Genomic DNA, 21,125 nt, shown 5'->3' with positions numbered 1-21,125 from the left:
CACACGTGCACACACACACACACACACACACACACGTGTAGAAAACCCAGCACGAGTGTGCCATGTGCGTAAGCCAACCTCTTAATCCTACACCCATTCTACTCTGCCCTGGTACTCTGGTGATGAAATGCGTCAGGGTGTTTGTGAGCATGTGTGTGAGTGTGTGTGTGAGCGTCGCCCCGTGTCGTGTGTGTGTGCCGGTGAGAGTGAGCGAGCGTGTCAAAGCTGTGTTGAACGCTCCTACTCTCTCTCTCTCTCTCTGTGTCTCGCTGACCTTGTCTCTTCCCATGGACGTGTTTGAGGAACCACTGATGTTCTGTCTGAACGAGGAAGAAGAGGAGGACGAGGAGGAACAATCGCTGTCTGAAGCCGGTGAGTCACCATCTTTCCTCGCCTTCTACGTCATAGCGTATCTGCACTTGGTACTCATGGACAGTCTGTGGTCTGTGGTCTCATAGAAAGTCTATAGGCAGTCTCTACCCAAACAGTGGGTTTGCCATGCATTAGCCAGGGTAATGTTCTCGGACTCAACCGGAACATTCTGGAACGTTCTGGTAGCTCCCAGGTCATATCCTAGGTGGTGGCATCTAGTTCCTGTGGGGAAACTGTTCCTCTGGAACAAGGTTATAAAACGGGGGCGCCTCTGAGACAGCAGTTGATCTGTTTCCTGTGGGGATTGTGGAGCGTGATTCTAGAATGGGGGGGGGGGGGGGGGGGAATGAGAGCAGGGCTCTGTCCCCACAGACAGAGAACAGGCTCCTGGTGTGATGCTCTGGAAGGCATGCTGCCGAAACACAGACCCAGGATCAGCCAGCCAGCAGTAAATGTAGCCCCGGTTCGCTCCCACTAGGAACTGCGTCCTCAACCATCCTCTGGTTGGGCTGTTGTGGTCGGGGTGGGAGGGGGGAAGGACAACATCCTGTCTGTGGTTTGTTGACGGTGAGGTATGAGAGCTGGAACGCTGCGGTCTGTGGCCCGCGGAGTTGCCGTCAAACCTCGACAGCTGTACTGTTAACATGCTGAGGTTCCGACACTGCTTTCACCCCGGATGGTTTAGTCATTACTTACTTTGCATGTGTGTGTGTGTGTGTTTGTGTAGGAACGTGATTGCGTTTTGTTTGTGTGTGTGTTCACGGCTCCACCAGTCTCGGTGTTCTCCCCTTGAAGTAATCTCCTTTGTGTTCTGTACACTCGCTGCCTGATAGCAGCGCGAGGCGACAACGAGATCGCTGTGAGATCTGGGTGTTTATCAGCTGCTTAGCTGCTGTGGTCCCAGGATAAGACGGCTCACGAATCCGGAAGGTTCTCGTACTTGGTCGTCAAGAGACACGAGGTGCCCACCCAACATTCCTCAGGGCACATGGCCCCTCCTCCCTCCGTGTCTCCTTCTCATCATGACTGACATGTGTGGCATGGACCTGCTAGTCAACAAGGTCATATGCTGGCCTGGTTCATTGGGGGAAGTCCTAGAGAAACTCAGGGAGGTGGACCAGGCCAGCTGCTGTAGAGGGAGTCACAGGGAAGTGCGGAATCTGGAGGGGACTTGTCATGTTCCTACGGGTTTCTAGTAAGCAATTCTACCCCCTTTGTCCCCCCCCCCTTCCCCTCCCTCCACTTGTCTTCTCCAATCGTCGCATTTGCCCCTCATACCCTCTCGACCTCTCTGTCCACCCCTCCCATTGCCCCCCTCCCTGCACCTCTCCCATGCCCTCCATCCTCCATATGTGCCCTCTTCCCACCCTTCATGAATCTCCCCCCCCCCCCCCCAACCCCGTTCTGGTCAGTGGTTTGATGTGTCGTGAAACAGCTCTCCATTTAGAGAGAGTGTCCAATAGAGAGACCAAGAGAGATGGACAGAGAGACAAAGAGAGAGCGAGAGAGAGCGAGAGAGAGCGAGAGAGAGCGAGAGAGGCAAAAAGAAAGACCAAGAGAGAGGGAGAGACACAAAGAAAGAGACTGAGAAGGAGAGTTGGGGACGAGCTCTCTCCACCACAGGGCAGATGAGATGAGAGATGAAGAGGCAGAGGACTAGAAAACTGGTAGAAAAAGAGAAAGGATTAGAGAGCAGGAAGAAAGAGCGAAAGGAAAGCAACAGCTACAGTTGTCTCCATGGTGAGACTGCTGACCTAGCAGACCCCCCACCCAGTGTATGTGTGTGTGTGTGACCTGTGAGGACTGGAAGTTTCTCTATATTTGACGTTGAGAGAGAGCAGCTCCAGTTAACCGAGTTAATAATTACTCTCAGTCTCACCTAGGGAGACTTGATTCCTCAACTTTGACTAGTCTGGTGCTGATTCCAACCCTCTTTTCCCCCCCCCCCTCTCTCTCTCTCTCTCTCTCTCTCTCTCTCTCTCTCTCTCTCTCTGTCTCTCTCGCTCTCTCTCTCCCTCTTCTCTCTCTCTCACTTCACATATAAACTCTCCCCAGATTTGTGTGGAGGGTGAAAGAGAGAGAGAGAGAGAGAGTGAGAGAGAGAGAGAAAGGCTGAAGGGGAGGGAAGCAAAGGCAAGAAAACAAGAGGGAAAGGACAGAGGGAGAGAGGGTGAGGAGGAGACACAGAGAGTGAGGAGCCGAGGGGAACAGAGCGAGGGAGAGACAAGAGAGGGGGAAGAGAAGAGTTGTTATTGCCTGTCAGCAGCTTTAGAGGTCGGAGTTGTAGATGGTGGAGAGGGCGTCGAAGGGAAGAGAGAGAAAAAGCAAAAGAGAGGGAAGGAGTGAGTGAGGGAGGGAGGCAGTGAGGGAGGGAGAGAGAGAGAGAAAGACAGAGAGTGAGTGAGTGAGTGAGTGTGAGAGAGGGAAAGGGAGGGAGGGAGAGAAGCAAGGGGCAGGGAGCATGTGGTTGCTGTAGTGTCAGACAGTCCACTTCCCAGACACTGCACACCAGAGGGTACACAGGGACAGTCAGACAGACAAACAGACAGACAAACAGACAGGCAGACAGAGAGACAGACATACAGACAGGCAGACAGGCAGACAGACACACAGACAGGTAGACATACAGACAGACAGAAAGACAGACAGACAGACAGACAGACAGACAGGCAGGCAGGCAGGCAGGCAGACAGACACAGACAGACAGACAGACAGACACAGACAGGCAGGCAGGCAGGCAGACAGACACAGACAGGCAGGCAGGCAGACAGACAGACACAGACAGGCAGGCAGACACAGACAGATAGACAGGCAGACAGGCAGGCTCTGAGACAAACATGGAGGAAGTGTGCTCCTGTGATTGAGAAGCTCAAGTGTGCAAGCTGAGATTACGGCACAGGGGACAGCGGTCATGGACTCGGACTCGGACTCTCCCTTCAACTACTCCTGGCCCTCGTTCCCCAAAATGAGAATACGCAGACGGACCAGCAAGCAAGGTAGGAGACCTACCTAGCAACCTGGGCAAGAGATTAAGACATAAGGCGAGAGAGAGAGAGAGAGAGAGAGAGAGAGAGAGAGAGAGAAAGAAGAGGAGAGAGAGAGATGCAGAAAACCTGCGAATCAAAGCGCAAGCTGCAACTCTGCTCGACCGGTTCAAAGTCAATGAATGGTGTTGTGTGTTTTGAAAACGTGGTCTCCATGTGTTTGTATTGCGTTAATGATCGAGTGAATGGGGGGGGGGGGGGGGGTCGGCAGGCAGCTCGTCCCGTTGTGGCGCACGAGGCTCTCTGCGTGTGTGTCTCTCCCTTGTCAGGGCTGTGTTCTCCCAGGCCCCTGTGTTTGACAGAGGGCTGACATGTTTGGGGGTTGGGAAGTCACGATGTCGGTCCTCTTGTGTTGGTCCAGTTTGTGTATACTAGATTGCACCGTCAACACGAGCCCTTTCTCCACGTTCTCTCTGCTCCGCTCCAAAGACGACGACAATAACAACGCGTCAGGGTTTTCCACGAGAGCTGCCGTGGCAGGCCGGAGGAATCAGACAGGTGGAGATGAGGATCAGGGTCGTAGGGTAGCATTCAGCGTGTGTTTGTGTGTGTGTGTGCGTCTGTGTGTTTGCTGCTAACGTCATCTGAGATTTGACCGTGTTGGGGAATGCTTAATGGCCTCTCCAGATTTTGTTGGCTGCGGCTGCAATGTTTTTCCCGCTCCTCCTCCTCCTCCTCTTCCTCTTGTCTTCTTCCTCCTCCTCTTCCTCTTCCTCCCCTACCGGTAGAAGAGAGAAGCAGAGAAAAGACTTGGACCTAAGACCCAACTCGTACTGAAGAAGGCCTGTGATGGGAGAGAGAGAGAGGCTTTAGTTTTTCCCCATATCTGTGTCAGGGTATCTTAGTCAGGGTTCAGTGTATCTTCTCTCAGGTTGCAGATAACCAGGTTATTGGTTCTTAATGAAACGGACCTTATCAGATCTTATATGTGGGATCTCTGTTGGTTCTGTATATGAATGCACTGTGCTTGACTGATAACTTAACTTTGTTAAAGTTTGACAGGATAAATAAATGTGAAGTGAATGCCCTGTCCTTCAAACATGGACAGCCCCCTTCTCTTTTCTCTCTTTTCCTCTCTCCCTCTCTTTTTCTCTGTCTCTCTCTCCCTCTCTCTCTTTCTCCCCCTCTCTCTTCGACTCTCTCCTCCTCTTCCCCTCTCCTTGTTTCTCTTTCTCCCCCCTCTTTCGTTCTCTCTTTCTGTCTTCCTCTCTCCCTCTCTCTTTCACTCTCTCCCTGTCTCTCCTCAAGCCCCTCCTTCCATTCTTCCTCCATCTTTCTTTCTTTCCCTCCCCCTTCCCCCTTCCCCCTTCATCAATCCTACTCGCCATGACAGGCCAGGCACCTGCAGACCTCAGGTCTGTGATTCCAGGTGCACGGTGGTTTATTTTCCCGCTCACAGAGTCAGTGGGCTGTTCTGTGTCTGCCAGGGGGCTCTGCTGTAGGGCAACATGGAGCCCTCACACTGCGGTGCTCACACTGGCTGGCCTGACAGACCGCGGGTATTAAAACCCCCGCACGCTCGCCGTTACCCGAGAACGCACAAATCAAACAATTGTAATCTCGATCGGAGGGATCCCAGCGCCGTCGCGGGTGTTCTGTTTTCCCAGCTGACGGTTCTTTTGGCCTTGTTTGTTTCTTCCCCCTCGCTCTCTTCTCTCTCTCTTTCCATCTCTCCTTCTCTCTCCCGCCTCCCCCCCCCCCCTCTCTCTCTCTCCCGGATTGATGCCAGTTTTTTTCCAGGGGACCGCAGGATTAGTTTGTTTGTCTGGCTGATGTGTCGAAATGAGCTGTGTCTCTCCCAGTGCAAACGACACTCCAGAAGCTTCGTTTCAGCAGGATTTGTCTTGAAAAGAGCACCGTGGGACTGCGTGTGTATTCACTGGTTGATTCTTGAAAGGAAGCCCTTAACCAGAGAGACCTTGGAAAAGACTCCTTTGTTTTTCGGGCTCCCCCCCCCCCCCCCCCTTCTCTTCCTCTCTCCCCATAACACCCTTCCCCAGGGTGTGTGTGGGCTGGCTGGCTGGAGGGTTGTGCACAGTGTTTAACTTCCCTGCTTTGGAAACCTGTCACTCACTGGAGTCTTTGTCTGGGCTCTCTTTCCCCATCTCTGTATCTCTCTCTCTCTTTCCCCATCTCTGTATCTCTCTCTCTCTTTCCCCATCTCTGTATCTCTCTCTCTCTTTCCCCATCTCTGTATCTCTCTCTCTCTTTCCCCATCTCTGTATCTCTCTCTCTCTTTCCCCATCTCTGTATCTCTCTCTCTCTTTCCCTATCTCTGTATCTCTCTCTCTCTTTCCCCATCTCTGTATCTCTCTCTCTCTTTCCCTATCTCTGTATCTCTCTCTCTCTTTCCCCATCTCTGTATCTCTCTCTCTCTTTCCCCATCTCTGTATCTCTCTCTCTCTTTCCCCATCTCTGTATCTCTCTCTCTCTTTCCCCATCTCTGTATCTCTCTCTCTCTTTCCCCATCTCTGTATCTCTCTCTCTCTTTCCCCATCTCTGTATCTCTCTCTCTTTCTCTCACTATCCAATGATATATCTCTCATTCCCTCTTTCTTCCCTTCTCTGTCTCTCCCTTATTTTCTTTCTCTGTCTCTCTCAGTCTCTCTCTCAGTCTCTCTCTCTCCCTCGGTCTCTTTCTCTGTCTCTCTCCTCTCTTTCCCTTCTCCCTCCCTCCCTCCCTCCCTCCCTCCCTCCCTCCCCCCTCTCTCCTGTCCTGTCCTGTCTCCACGCTCCTCTCCTGGTTAAGTGATGGTAAACACAGACCCTAGTCCTAACATTGATGGTTCCCCTGAGAGCTTTTAGGAGCCAGACTCGGGGGGCAGCTAGGAGTTCGGTCAGAACCCCCCATGAAGAAACCATCCACGGTCCGTGGCCGGTTCAGTCGACACTGAATTGGAGGAGACTTTCTCCAGCTGGTCAGCGGGCCGTGTCGAGGTTTCATCCAGACTGAGAGAGGCCAAAAGGGTATGATCCGGGTGGATCGCAGCTTCGCAGCACAGACGTGCGCAACGCGTACCCGGCGGTTGCTGGAGCACGCGACTCCGGGTCGGGACTCATCTGGCCTCCTCGTCAGTCTCCTGCCCTCCATCCGACTTCCTGAGTTACAGCAAATACACATACACACACGGTCATGCTTGAAACAGGACATCAATCCCTCAGTCACTGGTGCACTGGTCCAGCTTTGCCTTTGCAAGGACGTGGCTGTTTTCAAACGCATGAACGGGTGTTGAATGGGAGGCGTCCGGTGTGAGTTACAGGATCTGTTGGGTCAGTGGAGAACCAAAGCTACGGGGTGACAAATGGAGGTTTGTGCCCATTAAAGTCTGACTTAAACCCGCTTTCAGTCGGTGTGTGTTTGCGTGGGTGTGATGCAGAGCAGCGTGTGTGTTTTCCTGTTGTAAATTGTCTGCGGGGCTGGTCACAGTGACTCGACTGTGAGAGAGTTGGACTGGACTCAGTGCTGGTGTGTACTCAGAGCTCTGCAGGGTGGGCTCTGAGGTAGCGCCCTGAACACACACACACACACACACACACACCATTCACACGCCTAACACACTCACGCGCACACACACACATGTTATCCAGTGATTTTCAGCGTGATGTTGTGCGCCTCAACATACCCGCAGACAGGAAGTGCGGACTGCATGTCACTTCCTGTGTTTGTGAACAGGGATCAGACTGTTGCTGTGGAAACCATGTCGAAATGTTCCCTCCCTCTTTCCTTCTCACTCCCTCTCTCTTGTTCTCCCTCTCCATTTCTTTGACTCTCTCTTCTATCTTTCTCCAGTTCTCTCTCTCTGGTCTCTCTCTCCGTCCTCTCTATCTTACTGACGTCTCTCTCTCCGTCCTCTCTATCTTACTGACGTCTCTATCTCTCTCCTCCTCCCCCCTCTGCCTCCTTTTCTCTCTCTCCTCCAGAGAAGAGTCAGTCTTTGGGAGGTGCAGAGACAAGCCCCTCCTCCACGCTGTCCGCTGCCTCCCGATTGGCCACCCTGATTGGCCATGGGCAGGACCAAGTGTACGCCAACGCCATGCTCGTTGACCAGGTGATGCCACACCCTACTACACCCACACACACACACACACACACAGCATGGCTAGTTGTAGCATGTTACTAAGCCCTCTGCTACATGGCAGGTTCTTGGGCATCACTCCTATCCTGTCTCTGTTTCCTCCAGGGGGACACGCTGGAGATGAAGTACCGTTCCCCAGGGGAGGGCAGCTGGCCCGCTGGCTGGGACGCGTTCAGAGCCAGCCCCGCTCCCTCCCATCCCCGGGGGCCCCCGACAGGAGCCCTCAGCCCCGACACGCCCTGTCATGCTGGGGGCCGCCACTCTGGCTCCCCACCCCCCTCCTCCACCTCCCCTCCTCCTCCCCCTCCTCTCCCCCTGCCGCCCCACCCCCCCTCTCCTTCCTCTCTCCGGGCCTCCCCCTTCCTGTCGGCCGGGCGGGCCCCCAGCTCCTCTCACTCCCCCGGGCGCCTTCAGAGAGACGTTGTCCTCCGCAGAGAGACCCCAGGAGAGACCTACGCTCAGAGGTAAGACCGTATCGCCTTCAGCCCCTGCTCAAGGCCTCTCGGGGATGCAGGATGCTAATGGTGGCGCCGCAGGCAACGAAAGCACTGTTGAAACCTTTCAAACAGCTTTCCTGTGTTCCCGGAACTTTCCTGGCCAATGTCAAGTGTACTTTACTACGAGGGCTGCTTGGTTACGGCGTAGACACTTGGGTCAGTGGTTTGGAAGCATGTTTGCTAACCCAGGCCATAGTTAGGTCAGTGGGTTTGGTAGCTAACATATGCTCTAGTGTGTGTATGTATGCTTGTGTGATCCCACTGCCTCTACTCATGGCAGTGTGTGCGTGTGTGCGCGTGTGTGTGTGTCCAGTTCAAGTGTGGAGGGTGCAGACGGAGACAGTGGAGAGGAGGACATCCTGGGACACTCCTACCCTTTCACGTCGCCGCGGAAACGGCCCACGCTGCAGTCCTGCCTGGAAGAGAGGGACTCGTTTGACTCGTCCCCGGACCACCTGACCCGCACGCACTCCGACAGCACGCACACCGCTGGGAAGGTACTCTCCAATACACCCTTTCACACCCGCGCAAACAGCTTTGACGACACACACGCGCACGCTCGCACGCAGATAGAGACACCACCACAAACACGCGCACTCACACTCCCGTCTGCCTCAGGATCCCAGGGAGGCGGAGCTTCGCCTTCGCTCCTACTCCTACTCCTCCCCCAAGGGCCGTCGGCCCCGCCCCCGGTTCACCCGGGACGCCGCCATCTCCGACCTCGCAGAAGGTCAGTCCCCTCTAACCCCTTCCCTCCCCCCAGGGCTACATCTCTGTATCTGGTGTCTGTGTCCATTTTGTCCTGTGTGCGAGGCGTGTGGCTAGGCGCGTTCACGTGTGTCATGACGTGTCATGCGTGTTCTGTGTGGGCCTGGGAGCTCCACGCCCTCCGGCCCTCTACAAGAGCCCTCTGTAAGCCCCTCTACGTGTCTCCTAGATGGTGTGTTGTTCAGCAGGGGGACCTCCCTCCTCCAGGCCCTCTCTCTCTCTAAGCCCCTCTCTCTGCTCCACCCAGCCAGTAAGTAACGGCAGCGCTCCGTCCTGGAGAAAACCCGGCCGCCCCACCCCCCACCCCCCGCCCTTCAGTTACGCGTGTCAAAAACCTGGGAGTGACTGTGGTGCGTCTGGAAAAAAAAAACAACGGTTTGTGAGAGATATCCCAGGGGTTTGACAGTGTGTGCGTTTGATGGTAACTGGGATAGGCGGGGGGGGACACCTTTTCGGGGGGGCGCGCTGGGTTTCTCCGCGGCAGCCGGCCTGCAGGTGTGAGGGTGCGCTGTGTGGGAAGTGGCGTGCGGCGTGTGGCGTGTGTGGCGTGCCGGCTTGCAGGGTTCGTTCCCTTTAATGGCTAATGGCGCTGCGTGCAGATCTGACTCTGCTGATTTGTACTGATCTGGAACAGGTGGCTGTGGTGTGTGGAGGAGGGGTGGTTTCTGGGAAAATCCCAGTACAGTATGATCTGCTTTCTGGATGTTTGGCAACGGGGGGTTGTATGACTGTTGACTCGTCTTCTTCTGTTGTGTATCTGTCTCCCCCCCTCCCTCCCTTTCTCCCTCCCTCTCCCCCGTCTCCCCCCTCCCTCTTCCCTTCTGCCCCTCTCTCTCATCCCCCATCTGCCTCTCTTCCTATCCCTCCTCCTCTCGTTCTCTCTATCCCTCTCTCTCCTCCCTGAATGAGAGTATGTCAAGGAAGAAATGGCTGTTGTGGTGAAACTGTCGGTTGGCCGGCAGTTATGTCTGCCCAATAAAGGTGTCTTTAAAGTCAAAAGTATCCCCCCCCCCCCCCTCTCTCTCTCTCTCTCTCTCTCTGTTTCTCTTCAACTCCCAGTTGTCACCTCCACAGATAATGAACGCTGCCGAATTGTAATGACTTGTCATTTGTCCTGAGCATCAGAACAGGCACTACTCCGTCTCAAAGTAGCTACCAATAACCAAAAACAATACTTGCTCATTTGATTTATAGATGCTTCAGTGATACTTTGTGTTTCATGGCACCTTAACGTCACTTTAACGTTGGTTGTTATTCCGTAACAGTCTGGCACAGTTAACCAGGTTCTGTAAAGATGGATGGCTGAGCTTCAGGAGGGTGTTAGTGTTGGAGGAGACCAGATGAAAAGAGAGAACACAGCTGTCAGATACATAACTCTCTCTCTCTCTCCCTTTCTCTCTCTCCCTCTCTCTCCCTCTGTTCTCTTTCCAGAGCAAAAAACAAACAGCCAGACTGAGCCCTCCAGAGAAAAGAGGTACTAGTTATCTGTCACTTCTGTTGTTTTTCCTGTAAGTTCAATGATGTTATGATTCTTTTGTACAGCTGAGTTCATTATGCAAGCAAACCATTGAGCAAAGATCACGTTTTTTCCTTCTTGATTGTTCTCTGAAGTCCACAGTTGTAGATTTGTCGAAAATTCACAAGTGCTTAAGGTGCACATTCATCACATTTTACTTTCAACGTGTAGAATTACAACATCTTAGTCGGCCCCTTTCAGCACCATAATGTTTGGGCCCAAAGGATTTGCAGGTGTTTGAGACTCGGAGACTGATCTGGCTGAGCAGTGCGCAAGATCCGTGGCTACATCTCTTGGTGCAACGTGGCCATATTAATAAGCCTATTTATTGTTACAGCAAAGAAATGTTTTCTTTGTTAGAAACAGCATGGAGGGCACTGTATGTGTGTGTGTGTGTGTGTGTGCATGTGTTTCTTGTGTTTCTGTGATGGGGGGGTCTGGCTGGGCAGGATATGACACACTTCCTGTTACCAAGCCAGAAGCACAGAGAGTTACCTTTAAATAACCCTGCAGTAAACACACTCACACTTTCTCTCTGAAGTAAGAGTTGAAAAAAAAATACAATCTGTGGTTTTGGACAGACAAATCACTAAAACATTGCACATTTAACTTTCATGACCTTTCTGTGGGTAGAATGGAGCTATTCTAATGTTCAGTTTCAAAACGACTGCTTTTCCTGTTCCAGCCCAGCCCATCTCATAACCGACTAACATTGTACATGGTGGCGGTTGTTCTCTAGTAATGTCATTGTCATTGCCAAGCCACCCTCCATAGAGTTGCTAACAGCACAGCAGGTCCAGAGAGTCTCATTGTGGAGTCGGAGACCATGACCCCTGGACATACAGCAGCCCAATCACTGAGAGGGCTGCATTTAGAACCTCATGCTCATAGAACCACACCCTGATAGAACCTCATCCCGACGGAACCACACCCGATTGAACCCCACGTTGGGGGCGTCACTCTCTCGACAGAACCACGCACTGCAAGAACCACACACATGCAGAGCCACCTCCGAAGAGAACCGCGTTCTGACAGGGTTCTCCCGTGTTCTGCTGGTACTGTAGGGTTGCTGGGCTCCGTAAGCGGGCCCAGTCTGCCGCCGAGGAGCGCAGCCTGTCACTCCAGCACCTCACCCTCTCAGAGTTCCTCAAAGAGTACGTCACCAACCTGGCAACCCGCGCCGCAACGCATGCAGCAGTAGTCCCGTAGACCTAGTTTGCCATGGTAACATAAGCTGTTAACGAGCTCCCGTCCAGAGTTTGATGAAATCGGCATCTTGGCAACGTTTGGTCTAACCGGCTGGAATGAATGGCAAACTCACACTGCCTTTCTCCATCTCTATCTCTCTGCCTCTTTCTCTCTATACCTCTCTGCCTCTTTCTCTTTCTACCTCTCTGCCTCTTTCTCTCTCTACCTCTCTGCCTCTTTTACCTCTCTCCCCGCTCTGAAACTCTGCCCCTCTGCCCCTCTCCTCTGTCTCCCTGTCCTCTTCTCTCTCTCTCTCCGCCTCTCTTCCCCCCTCAATAACTCTCTCTTTGCCTATCTCGGTCTGTCTGTGGAGACTGGGGCCAGGTTCCATCTGATCTGGGATCAGTTTTCGACTGGACCGGGGCATTTATATAGCCCATCATCTCATCTAAGTACTGATGTGACATCAGCATAAGCCTCTTCCGCCCACTCTCCCCCTGACTGACTTCACACTAACAGCTTTTTCACATTATCATCTGGAAGTGCCTGCGGCGTCTTCTGGGAATCAGGGCCGCGAATAGCTGACCGATTAGGAGGTGCATGGTGTCAAGAGGGGGGGGGGGGGGGGGGGGGTGGGCACAGCCTCCTCCAGACCAGACCCCCTGCTGACTGTGGTTTCTCTCCGGGCTGCGGCGGCATGCCATGCATGTGAGTCAGAGCCCTGTTCTGACTGAGGGGTGGGCTGGGGGGGGGGCGGTCGGTCGGCTGTGTGTTCGAGCCAGACGCGGAGCGCTGCGGTTTCTCTGAAACGTGCGTGTGTGCGTGTGCAGGATCGAGGACGAGGAGTGGGACAAGTACAGCGTCCCCTCCAAGGCCGAGGCGGACAAGTACAAGGTCAGCCGCACCTTCAGCTTCCTGAAGAGCCGAATGTCCAGCGCGCGCAGCAAGACCAAGGTGAGGTGACCCCGTGCGTAGCTGACAGCAGGCACGACTCCTTCCAGAAAACCTCTTTGTCCTTAAACAAACGTGTTCTGCTTTAAAGGAGTCTTGCATCTCCCCACCCCCTCCCCCACTCCCTTCACAACCTCAACTCCCCTAGACCCCAATGAGTCTGCTCCTGTTAAGATTCCTGTGTGTGTGTGTGTGTGTGTGTCTGGGGGGGACTCATGGTCTGAACACTGAGGCGTTATTAGGGTTGAGTTAAAATTCCCCTTCCTTGTAACCTGGCAACAAGAACAGTTACAGTGCGTTCTTACATAACACCAGACCCCCAGCACAGCAGACAGAGCCCAAACACATTCCACGGTGCTGTCTCCCTTTCAGACACACATGGGCTTCTTCGTGCTTCCCAATTCAAAACACACTCAAACGCTGTCTTATCGCTTCCCGGTTATGTTTGAAACTAATATAAACATGCCTTTTCCGTAAACACGCGTGCCAAACAGACGTACACACGCGCACACGCGTACACAAAGGAATCGTGCTCTCTCTCTCCCCTCCACCATGTTGATCGAGCGTTTCATGGCCCGCAACTCTGTCGTGTGCGACGAGGCTGCGTTCCTTATCTCTTGGCCTGACTGCGCTGCTCTCTGGTTTCTCAGGTGAAGGGGAAGGAGGTGAAGGAGGCGAAGGAGGTGAAGGAGGCGAAGGAGAAGACAGAGGGGTGTAACGGACCCCAGTCGGCTCCGGGGTCACCGTCTGGCGTGTTGCAGGAGAAGAGCGCAGCGCCCGTGTTGAAGATCAAAGCCTCCTCCTTCTCTCAGAGTGAGCTACGACTCCCTGCCCCTCCTCCTCCTGCCCTCTTCCTCCTACTCTCCTCCTCCTCCTCCTGCCCTCCTCCTCTTCCTCCTACTCTCCTCCTCCTCCTCCTCCTGCCCTCCTCCTCCTCCTCCTGCCCTCCTCCTCTTCTTCCTGCTCTCCTCCTGCTCCTCCTCCTGCCCTCCTCCTCTTCTTCCTACTCTCCTTCTCCTCCTCCTCCTCCTCCTGCCCTCCTCCTCCTCCTGCCCTCCTCCTCTTCCTGCCCTCCTCCTCTTCTTCCTGCTCTCCTCCTGCTCCTCCTCCTACTCTCCTCCTCCTCCTCCTGCTCCTCCTCCTGCCCTCTTCCTCCCACTCCTCCTCTTCCCCCTCTTTCCTCCCTCACAGGTCGATCCCCCCCCCATCACAGCGTTAAATATTAACCCTCCTCACCAGGGTTTCAGGGCTACAGGGTCATAGTGTGTGCATGCATGGCTTGGCTGTGTCTGTGTGTTGTGTACGTTCGTGTGTTCCTCTGCGGCGTCACAAGCGTGTGGGCGACACGGAGGTCAGAGGTCAAGGTCACAGGCGGGTTCTAGAAACGTCACTCTAACCCCTTGTTGTCGTCCCCCCCCATAACAGACTCCGTGGTGAGAGAAGGCTCCCTCTCCTCCTCCCCCTCCTCCTCCTCTCTCCCCATCATGATCTCCCGGGACAGGAGAGACCCAGCTGCAGCTCTCTCCAAGAGCCCCTCAGTCTCCACAGCCAGGTGAGGAATGACACCACACACACACACACACACACACTACACACACACTACTCTGGTAGTTCACCTTACTGAGGGGGCGAGTGTGTCCATGACCTCACCCTACACTGCGCCCCTTTCTCTCCAGGAGGAGGAGCGAAGTGACGGGAGTGGACGCCATCGAGGGGGGCTCGTGGCCCAGCGACCCCCCCGGCGAGGAGGGCTCCATGGAGGTCCCCTGCGTTACCCAGGGTAAGGAGGCCTAGGAGGGTCAAACCTCTGCTGTCCAGAGAGACACAGCAGACTGAGATATCAGCCCGTTCATCAGTCAAATAATTGGTCATAAATCTATCAAAGTGATTAAATGATGTATGAGTCGAATTGAAGTTAGCGAGTCCTGTTTTAGTCATAGTCTTATTTGAGATATACAGTATATTAGTCTTATGAACTGTTTGTTTGCCATGGAAGAACTGGTCGACGCCCCCCTGCTCAGCGGCCTATCAGCAGAGCTCCTGGGTCTGGAGGCGGAGTCATGGAGCTTGGCGGTGTCTCCGGAGTTCTGCAGCAAGTATGACAAACACACAGTCAAGCGGCAGGACATCATCTATGGTGAGACCATCTCTGCCACTTCCTCTTCCTGTCTGCATGTGAGACCATCTCTGCCACTTCCTCTTCCTGTCTGCATGTGAGACCATCTCTGCCACTTCCTCTTCCTGTCTGCATGTGAGACCATCTCTGCCACTTCCTCTTCCTGTCTGCATGTGAGACCATCTCTGCCATTTCCTCTTCCTGTCTGCATGTCAGACCATCTGCCACTTCCTCTTCCTGTCTGCATGTGAGACCATCTCTGCCACTTCCTCTTCCTGTCTGCATGTGAGACCATCTCTGCCACTTCCTCTTCCTGTCTGCATGTGAGACCATCTCTGCCACTTCCTCTTCCTGTCTGCATGTGAGACCATCTCTGCCACTTCCTCTTCCTGTCTGCATGTGAGACCATCTCTGCCACTTCCTCTTCCTGTCTGCATGTGAGACCATCTCTGCCATTTCCTCTTCCTGTCTGCATGTCAGACCATCTGCCACTTCCTCTTCCTGTCTGCATGTGAGACCATCTCTGCCACTTCCTCTTCCTGTCTGCATGTGAGACCATCTCTGCCACTTCCTCTTCATGTCTGCATGTGAGACCATCTCTGCCACTTCCTCTTCCTGTCTGCATGTCTCCTCTCCAGGCCTCCTTTCTCTCTCTCTCTCTCTCTCTCTCTCTCTCTCTCTCTCTCTATCTCTCTATCTCTCTCTCTCTCTCTCGTCCAGGTCCTAAAAAGTGTGCGTGTGTCTGTGTGTATGTCTCTGTGTGTGTGTGTGTCTGTGTGTGTGTGTATTTGTGCGTGCGCGCTCAGAGCTGATGCAGACCGAGCTGCACCACATCCAGACGCTGGGCGTCATGGCCGACGTGTTCCGGAGGGGCATGCTGGAGGAGCTGCAGATGGACCCGGCCAGCGTCTCCCGGGTCTTCCCCTGTCTGGACGCCCTGCTGCAGCTGCACTGCGGCCTTTTCTCCTCGCTCCAGGAGAGGCGGCTGGCCTCCACCCCGCCCGGGGACGCCGACTACCTCATCCCCAGCGTGGGAGACGTCTTGCTGCCGCACGTGAGTGGAGGACGCGCCGCCAAATACGGCCCCGTCGAACTGGAGAGGAGGGATGTTAGTTATGAGCTTGCTGATGCTTCAGGCAAGTCGATTTTGGCTGCCAGCGCAGTCTGGAAATTTGTCTTGGATGGGATTTCTTAGAATAATGTGTTGTTCCCTTAAATTGCTTTAAAAATTCGATCAGACATTTACACAAGAACAAAGTTTTGTATATATTTCAAATGTCAAAACAAGAATATTACACTCAGTTAGAGGATCAATGGGCTGTTGGGTTCAAAAATGAGATCTGTGGGAGTCTCTCGCCAAACCCGAGCGGAATCTTACACTGCTCCTGATTGGCTGGCACTGGAAAATGACAGGCTGGAGCACAGATCCGACACTCACTCACCTAAACAGGAGGCTCATTTCCAGTAACCGGCCAATCATTAGTCTAGCCTCACTATGCACTCCTTCACCCGGTCACTCTCCTAAGCAAGTGACTCGTACGCCTCCCCTCACCTATTGATTGATTTGGCTGCACACACACACACAGATGTACGCACACACACAAACACGCGTGCACAATGTGTGAGTCGTGGTGTTCCAGTTTTCAGAGGACAGCGCTGAGAGGATGAAACAGGTGTATGGGGACTTCTGCAGCCACCACACCGAGGCGGTCGGCCTCTTTAAGGAGCTGCAGCAGCAGAACAAGAAGCTGCAGGTGTTTGTGAAGGTACGTCCCTGCTGCTGCGGTCCGTCTGCATGCCTCGCCCGCATACGGCATGGCCGCCGTACCTGGAATGACCTCGTCAAAGGTCATCCTTATAGACACACCTGAAATGACCTCGTTACTGGAGTCCTATGAGTTATGGATGCCGGGTCCTGTCACGACTAGGGCTGAGCCTTGTTGTCTGCTCCTTGACACCACGGCCATCCACAGTCGCTGGCGATCCCTGGTCACAAACCCTGGCCTGCCTGTATACAGAACGGCGATGACGGCCTGTGTCTGATGCGCTCTCCCTGTCGCTAACAGCAACAGAGTAACAACTCTGTGGTGAGGAGGAGGGAGGTGCCTGAGTTCATCCTGCTGGTGACCCAGCGCATCACCAAGTACCCCGTCCTGCTGGAGAGAATCCTGCAGTACACCCCAGGTCAGCCTCACACACACACGCACACACACACACTAACACACACACACATACACACTAACACACACACACACTAACACACACATAAACACACACACATACACACTAACACACATACACACATGCACACTAACACACACACACACACACACTACCCCCTCCTACTGGAGAGAATCATGCGGTACACACTGGGTTCAGTCAGCCTCACACACACACGCACACACACACACACACACTATCATTCCATCCACGCTCCAAGCGCTACCCTCACTCCCACCATACCCCGGATACCAGAGTGCTGTTGCTCCTCCCCTCCTCTAGAGGGCAGCCAGGAGCACGAGGACCTGACGCGCACGCTGGCCCAGGTCCGAGAGGTCCTCACGGCCGTGGACCAGAGCGTGAGGCTGTACGAGGAGGACCAGGAGCTCCAGGAGGTGCTGTCTCGCGTGGAGAACAAGAGCCTGGCCAAGCTGAAGAACGGGAAGTCGTTCCGCAAGCAGGACCTCCTCGGCCACCAGAGGTCACTGCAGCACAAAGGCCTGGTCTACTGGAAGACTGCTACGGGCCGGCTGAAAGGTAGAAATGGGTGTGCGTTCCTATTCGAATAATGAATAGGAAAACATAAGTAAATTAGCTTATCCTCACAGAACCTCTCTCTTTCTCTCCGTTCCTCTGAATCTTTCTCTCCATCCCCCTGTCCCGGCGTCCTCTCAGAGACACTGTGTCTGCTGCTGACTGATGTTCTGGTGTTCCTGCAGGAGAAAGACCAGCGCTTCATCTTTGCTGCCGTGGTAGGGATCAACACGGCCAGTAGATCAATACTTCCATCAAAAATGGCTGTCAAGAACTTTAATTGTGTCGTCTTTAAAAATAAAAAATCTACACTCAGTGGAGGATTAATGAATCAATCAGTCCACCCACTGGTCTGTCAGAAACACGTAGCCTCGTTCCCAAGTCTATCAGATCACCAGATCCCCCCACCTGACCCCTGACCCCCACCCCCCCAGGACCAGAAGCCGCCTGTGATCCCTCTGCAGAAGCTGATCGTCAGAGAGGTGGCCAATGAGGAGCGAGGCATGTTCCTGATCTCGGCGTCCTCGGCAGGGCCCGAGATGTACGAGGTTCACACCCCCTCCCGAGAGGAGCGCAACGCCTGGATGCGACACATACGCCAGGCTGTGGAGAGGTGCGGGGCTGGGGGGCAGGGAGGGAGGGGGACAGGGAGGGAGGGGGACAGGGAGGGAGGGAGGGTAGTTGTGTGTGAGTGTGAGAAGCGAGTGTGTGTGCGTGTCTGTGTGCTGCGTGTTGATGGTTCCCTGACCTGCTTACCAGCTGCCCTGAGGAGGAAGAGGAGGAGGAGAAGGCCGCGGAGACCGAGGAGGCCAGGAGGACAGTTGAGGCCAGAGCCCTGAAGGCCAGCAGCTTCCAGGGTCGGTCATCTGTTCATCTCTACTCTGGGTTCATCTCTACCTGTGTCCATCTCTACTCTGGGTTCATCTTTGTGTTCATCTCTATCTATGTTCATCCCTGTGTTCATCTCTACCTGTGTCCATCTCTACTCTGGGTTCATCTCTACCTGTGTTCATCTCTACTCTGTGTTCATCTCTACCTGTGTCCATCTCTACTCTGGGTTCATCTCTACCTGTGTCCATCTCTACTCTGGGTTCATCTCTACCTGTGTCCATCTCTACTCTGGGTTCATCTTTGTGTTCATCTCTATCTATGTTCATCCCTGTGTTCATCTGTACCTGTGTTCATCTCTGTGTTCATCTGTACCTGTGTTCATCCCTGTGTTCATCTCTGTGTTCATCCCTGTGTTCATCTCTGTGTTCATCTGTACCTGTGTTCATCCCTGTGTTCATCTGTACCTGTGTTCATCCCTGTGTTCATCTCTGTGTTCATCCCTGTGTTCATCTCTGTGTTCATCCCTGTGTTCATCTCTGTGTTCATCTGTACCTGTGTTCAGCTCTATCTGCTTTCATCTCTACAGAGGCCCTTCGGGGGCAGGACCAGCGCATCTGTAGCGACCTGGAGGAGAAGCTGCGGCTGTACGCGGAGCTGACGGAGCTGACCCTTCACCCGCCAGAGCCCCTGCTCCAGCGCCACCTGCTGGTCCACCCTGACAAGGACACGGAGACGCCCCCTCAGGCCTCCGGCCTGCTGGCTGCTGCTCTGCTGGAGGGTGAGGGGGGAGGGAGGTGAACGGGGATGGAGGGGGGAGGGAGGGAGGTGAACGGGGATGGAGGGGGGAGGGAGGGAGGTGAACAGGGATGGAGGGGGGAGGGAGGGAGGGAGGTGAACGGGGATGGAGGGGGGAGGGAGGGAGGTGAACGGGGATGGAGGGGGGAGGGAGGGAGGTGAACGGGGATGGGGGAGGGAGGGAGATGAACGGGGATGGAGGAGGGGAGGGAGGGAGGTGAACGGGGATGGAGGGGGGAGGGAGGGCGGAGGATGTTTCAGGTGTATTGGAATGGAGGGGTTCGTCATGAAAGAGGAAGTGAAGGGGTTAGGGCGGGCAGGACAGCTTCACCTTGACAGCTGTGTGCTTCCTGTTTCCTGTACAGCGGAGCAGCTGATTTCCAGCCTGCAGGCGCAGGTGTGTGACCCCACCCCCTCTGTCCAGGTGTGTGACCCCACCCCCTCAGTCCAGGCTTGTGACCCCACCCCCTCTGTCCAGGTGTGTGACCCCACCCCCTCAGTCCAGGTGTGTGACCCCACCCCCTCAGTCCAGGCTTGTGACCCCACCCCCTCTGTCCAGGTGTGTGACCCCACCCCCTCAGTCCAGGTGTGTGACCCCACCCCCTCAGTCCAGGCTTGTGACCCCACCTCTTCTGTCCAGGTGTGTGACCCCACCCCCTCTGTCCAGGTGTGTGACCCCACCTCTTCTGTCCAGGTGTGTGACCCCAGCACGCCTGAACTCTACAACTGCTTCAGCCATGACAGCTTCCAGGAGTCCCTCTGGGAATGTGAGACACACACACACAAAGAAACATGCTAACAAACACACATGCCATGCACACACACACACACGTACGCAGGCACACCGCTTTGAGAAGGACGCCTTCTGTAGCTTCTCTTTGTCGTCCCTCATGTCCTACCTCAGCAGACCATCTGAGCACGCTCAGTGTGAGCTCCACCTCTCTGTTGTCAGACGGTGAGTGGGCGGGGCCAGACAAGTTTCCATGGCGCCATGCGGCAGAGCTGATAGGAGATGCCCACGGCGTTCAGCTGAAGGTACAGGAAACAGCTACACACTTAAAGCTGTTTACTGTTAAACACTTAATACTGTTTACTATGAAACACAAAAAGGCTGTTAATATTAAACACTAAAACTGTTTACTGTTTAACACTAACACTGTTTACTGAGAAGCACTAAATACTGTTTACTATTAAACGTTTAAAAACTATAATATTACTGTAAATACAAAAAAAAAAAGTTTTACAAATGTGGTGAGCAAACTATATTTGATGTACTGAGGTTTAAGAAAAGCCTTGAAAAGATGGAAATTCAACTGAGCAGAAATCTGACTTTACTGAAGCACGAGCAAGGCTTTTCCTGGACACAACACTAGGAACTCAGGGGCACTGTTGCTCCAACCATGAGCGCGCTGTCCCTGCCCTCCTGTAGTAACACAGTCTGTCCTGCAGGTGGCAGATAGTGTCCAGAGCCTCACCCAGCTCATCTACAGTATCCAGGTGAGAACCCACACGCTTTCCTCTCCGCGTAGTCAGTCATCTCCCAGGTGAATTCAGCCCTGGGCCTTCAACAGAGAGAAGCGTGAACCACACATTATTCAGCCAGGGCGAGTGTTTTCTGGGATGACTGTGTGGCCGCCCTGCTCTTCTCAGGCAGCAGTGACACTGCAGGACAGCTGGTACGAAGTACAGAGACTTCTCCTCCTGAAGCCGGAACGCCCCTCCTCCTGTTTCCACGGCGGCACGGTACGTGAACAGATAGGGAGTCCCGACCAACCGAGTTTGCTTCAACGGATTGAACCCCCAAGGCCAGTCGCTTCAGTGCCGTGTCGGAAATATACAGTGTCGCCGAGAGACGTGGCCGTTCTGACGGTGCTTGTGTGTCACCGTGGCGATCCAGGAGCTGGAGAGACGGAAGAGCCTGGAGCGGAGGCTGTCCGGGGGGAGGAAGGAGGAGGAGGAGAGGAGGAGCGTGGAGAGGAGGAGCGCTGTGGAGTGGAGGCTGGAGGAGGTGGAGAAGGTGCCCAAGCTGCAGGCCAGGCTGAGGCAGGAGCAGCAGCGCTGGGACAGAGAGTGCCTGGCCCGTCTGAAGCAGCAGGTAAGCACGCCTGGACGGGCCGCTCACAGAGGAAACCCGTTGTGAATGAGTCAAAGATTTCGGAACCTGGCTAAAAGGTGAACCGTCTCTGTCTCTGTCTCTCTCCCCTCTTTCTCCTGCCT

General features: G+C 54.2%; 1 protein-coding gene across 1 annotated transcript in view; it reads left to right on the top strand.

Moving 5' to 3' along the window:
* LOC146219706 (rho guanine nucleotide exchange factor 28-like) overlaps positions 1-21,125 on the top strand; it is a 31,627-nt gene that overhangs the window by 7,585 nt on the left and 2,917 nt on the right. Inside the window, exons 8-33 of the mRNA XM_084695322.1 lie at positions 208-372; positions 7,338-7,465; positions 7,598-7,956; positions 8,303-8,486; positions 8,608-8,719; positions 10,189-10,231; positions 11,338-11,427; positions 12,292-12,415; positions 13,063-13,225; positions 13,838-13,964; positions 14,089-14,192; positions 14,409-14,549; positions 15,335-15,582; positions 16,169-16,294; positions 16,595-16,712; positions 17,031-17,285; positions 17,424-17,500; positions 17,717-17,895; positions 18,042-18,139; positions 18,700-18,891; positions 19,274-19,467; positions 19,603-19,675; positions 19,813-19,943; positions 20,358-20,405; positions 20,559-20,651; positions 20,806-21,003. Of these exons, the coding sequence (XP_084551448.1) occupies positions 208-372; positions 7,338-7,465; positions 7,598-7,956; positions 8,303-8,486; positions 8,608-8,719; positions 10,189-10,231; positions 11,338-11,427; positions 12,292-12,415; positions 13,063-13,225; positions 13,838-13,964; positions 14,089-14,192; positions 14,409-14,549; positions 15,335-15,582; positions 16,169-16,294; positions 16,595-16,712; positions 17,031-17,285; positions 17,424-17,500; positions 17,717-17,895; positions 18,042-18,139; positions 18,700-18,891; positions 19,274-19,467; positions 19,603-19,675; positions 19,813-19,943; positions 20,358-20,405; positions 20,559-20,651; positions 20,806-21,003 (3,770 nt within the window). The remainder of the gene's footprint in view (positions 1-207; positions 373-7,337; positions 7,466-7,597; positions 7,957-8,302; positions 8,487-8,607; positions 8,720-10,188; positions 10,232-11,337; positions 11,428-12,291; positions 12,416-13,062; positions 13,226-13,837; positions 13,965-14,088; positions 14,193-14,408; positions 14,550-15,334; positions 15,583-16,168; positions 16,295-16,594; positions 16,713-17,030; positions 17,286-17,423; positions 17,501-17,716; positions 17,896-18,041; positions 18,140-18,699; positions 18,892-19,273; positions 19,468-19,602; positions 19,676-19,812; positions 19,944-20,357; positions 20,406-20,558; positions 20,652-20,805; positions 21,004-21,125) is intronic.

The sequence above is a fragment of the Hypomesus nipponensis genome, chromosome 28 (assembly GCF_054491055.1).
Source record: "Hypomesus nipponensis isolate SF chromosome 28, ASM5449105v1, whole genome shotgun sequence".
NCBI lineage: Eukaryota > Metazoa > Chordata > Actinopteri > Osmeriformes > Osmeridae > Hypomesus > Hypomesus nipponensis.
This window is presented reverse-complemented; position numbering and strand designations above follow the sequence as displayed.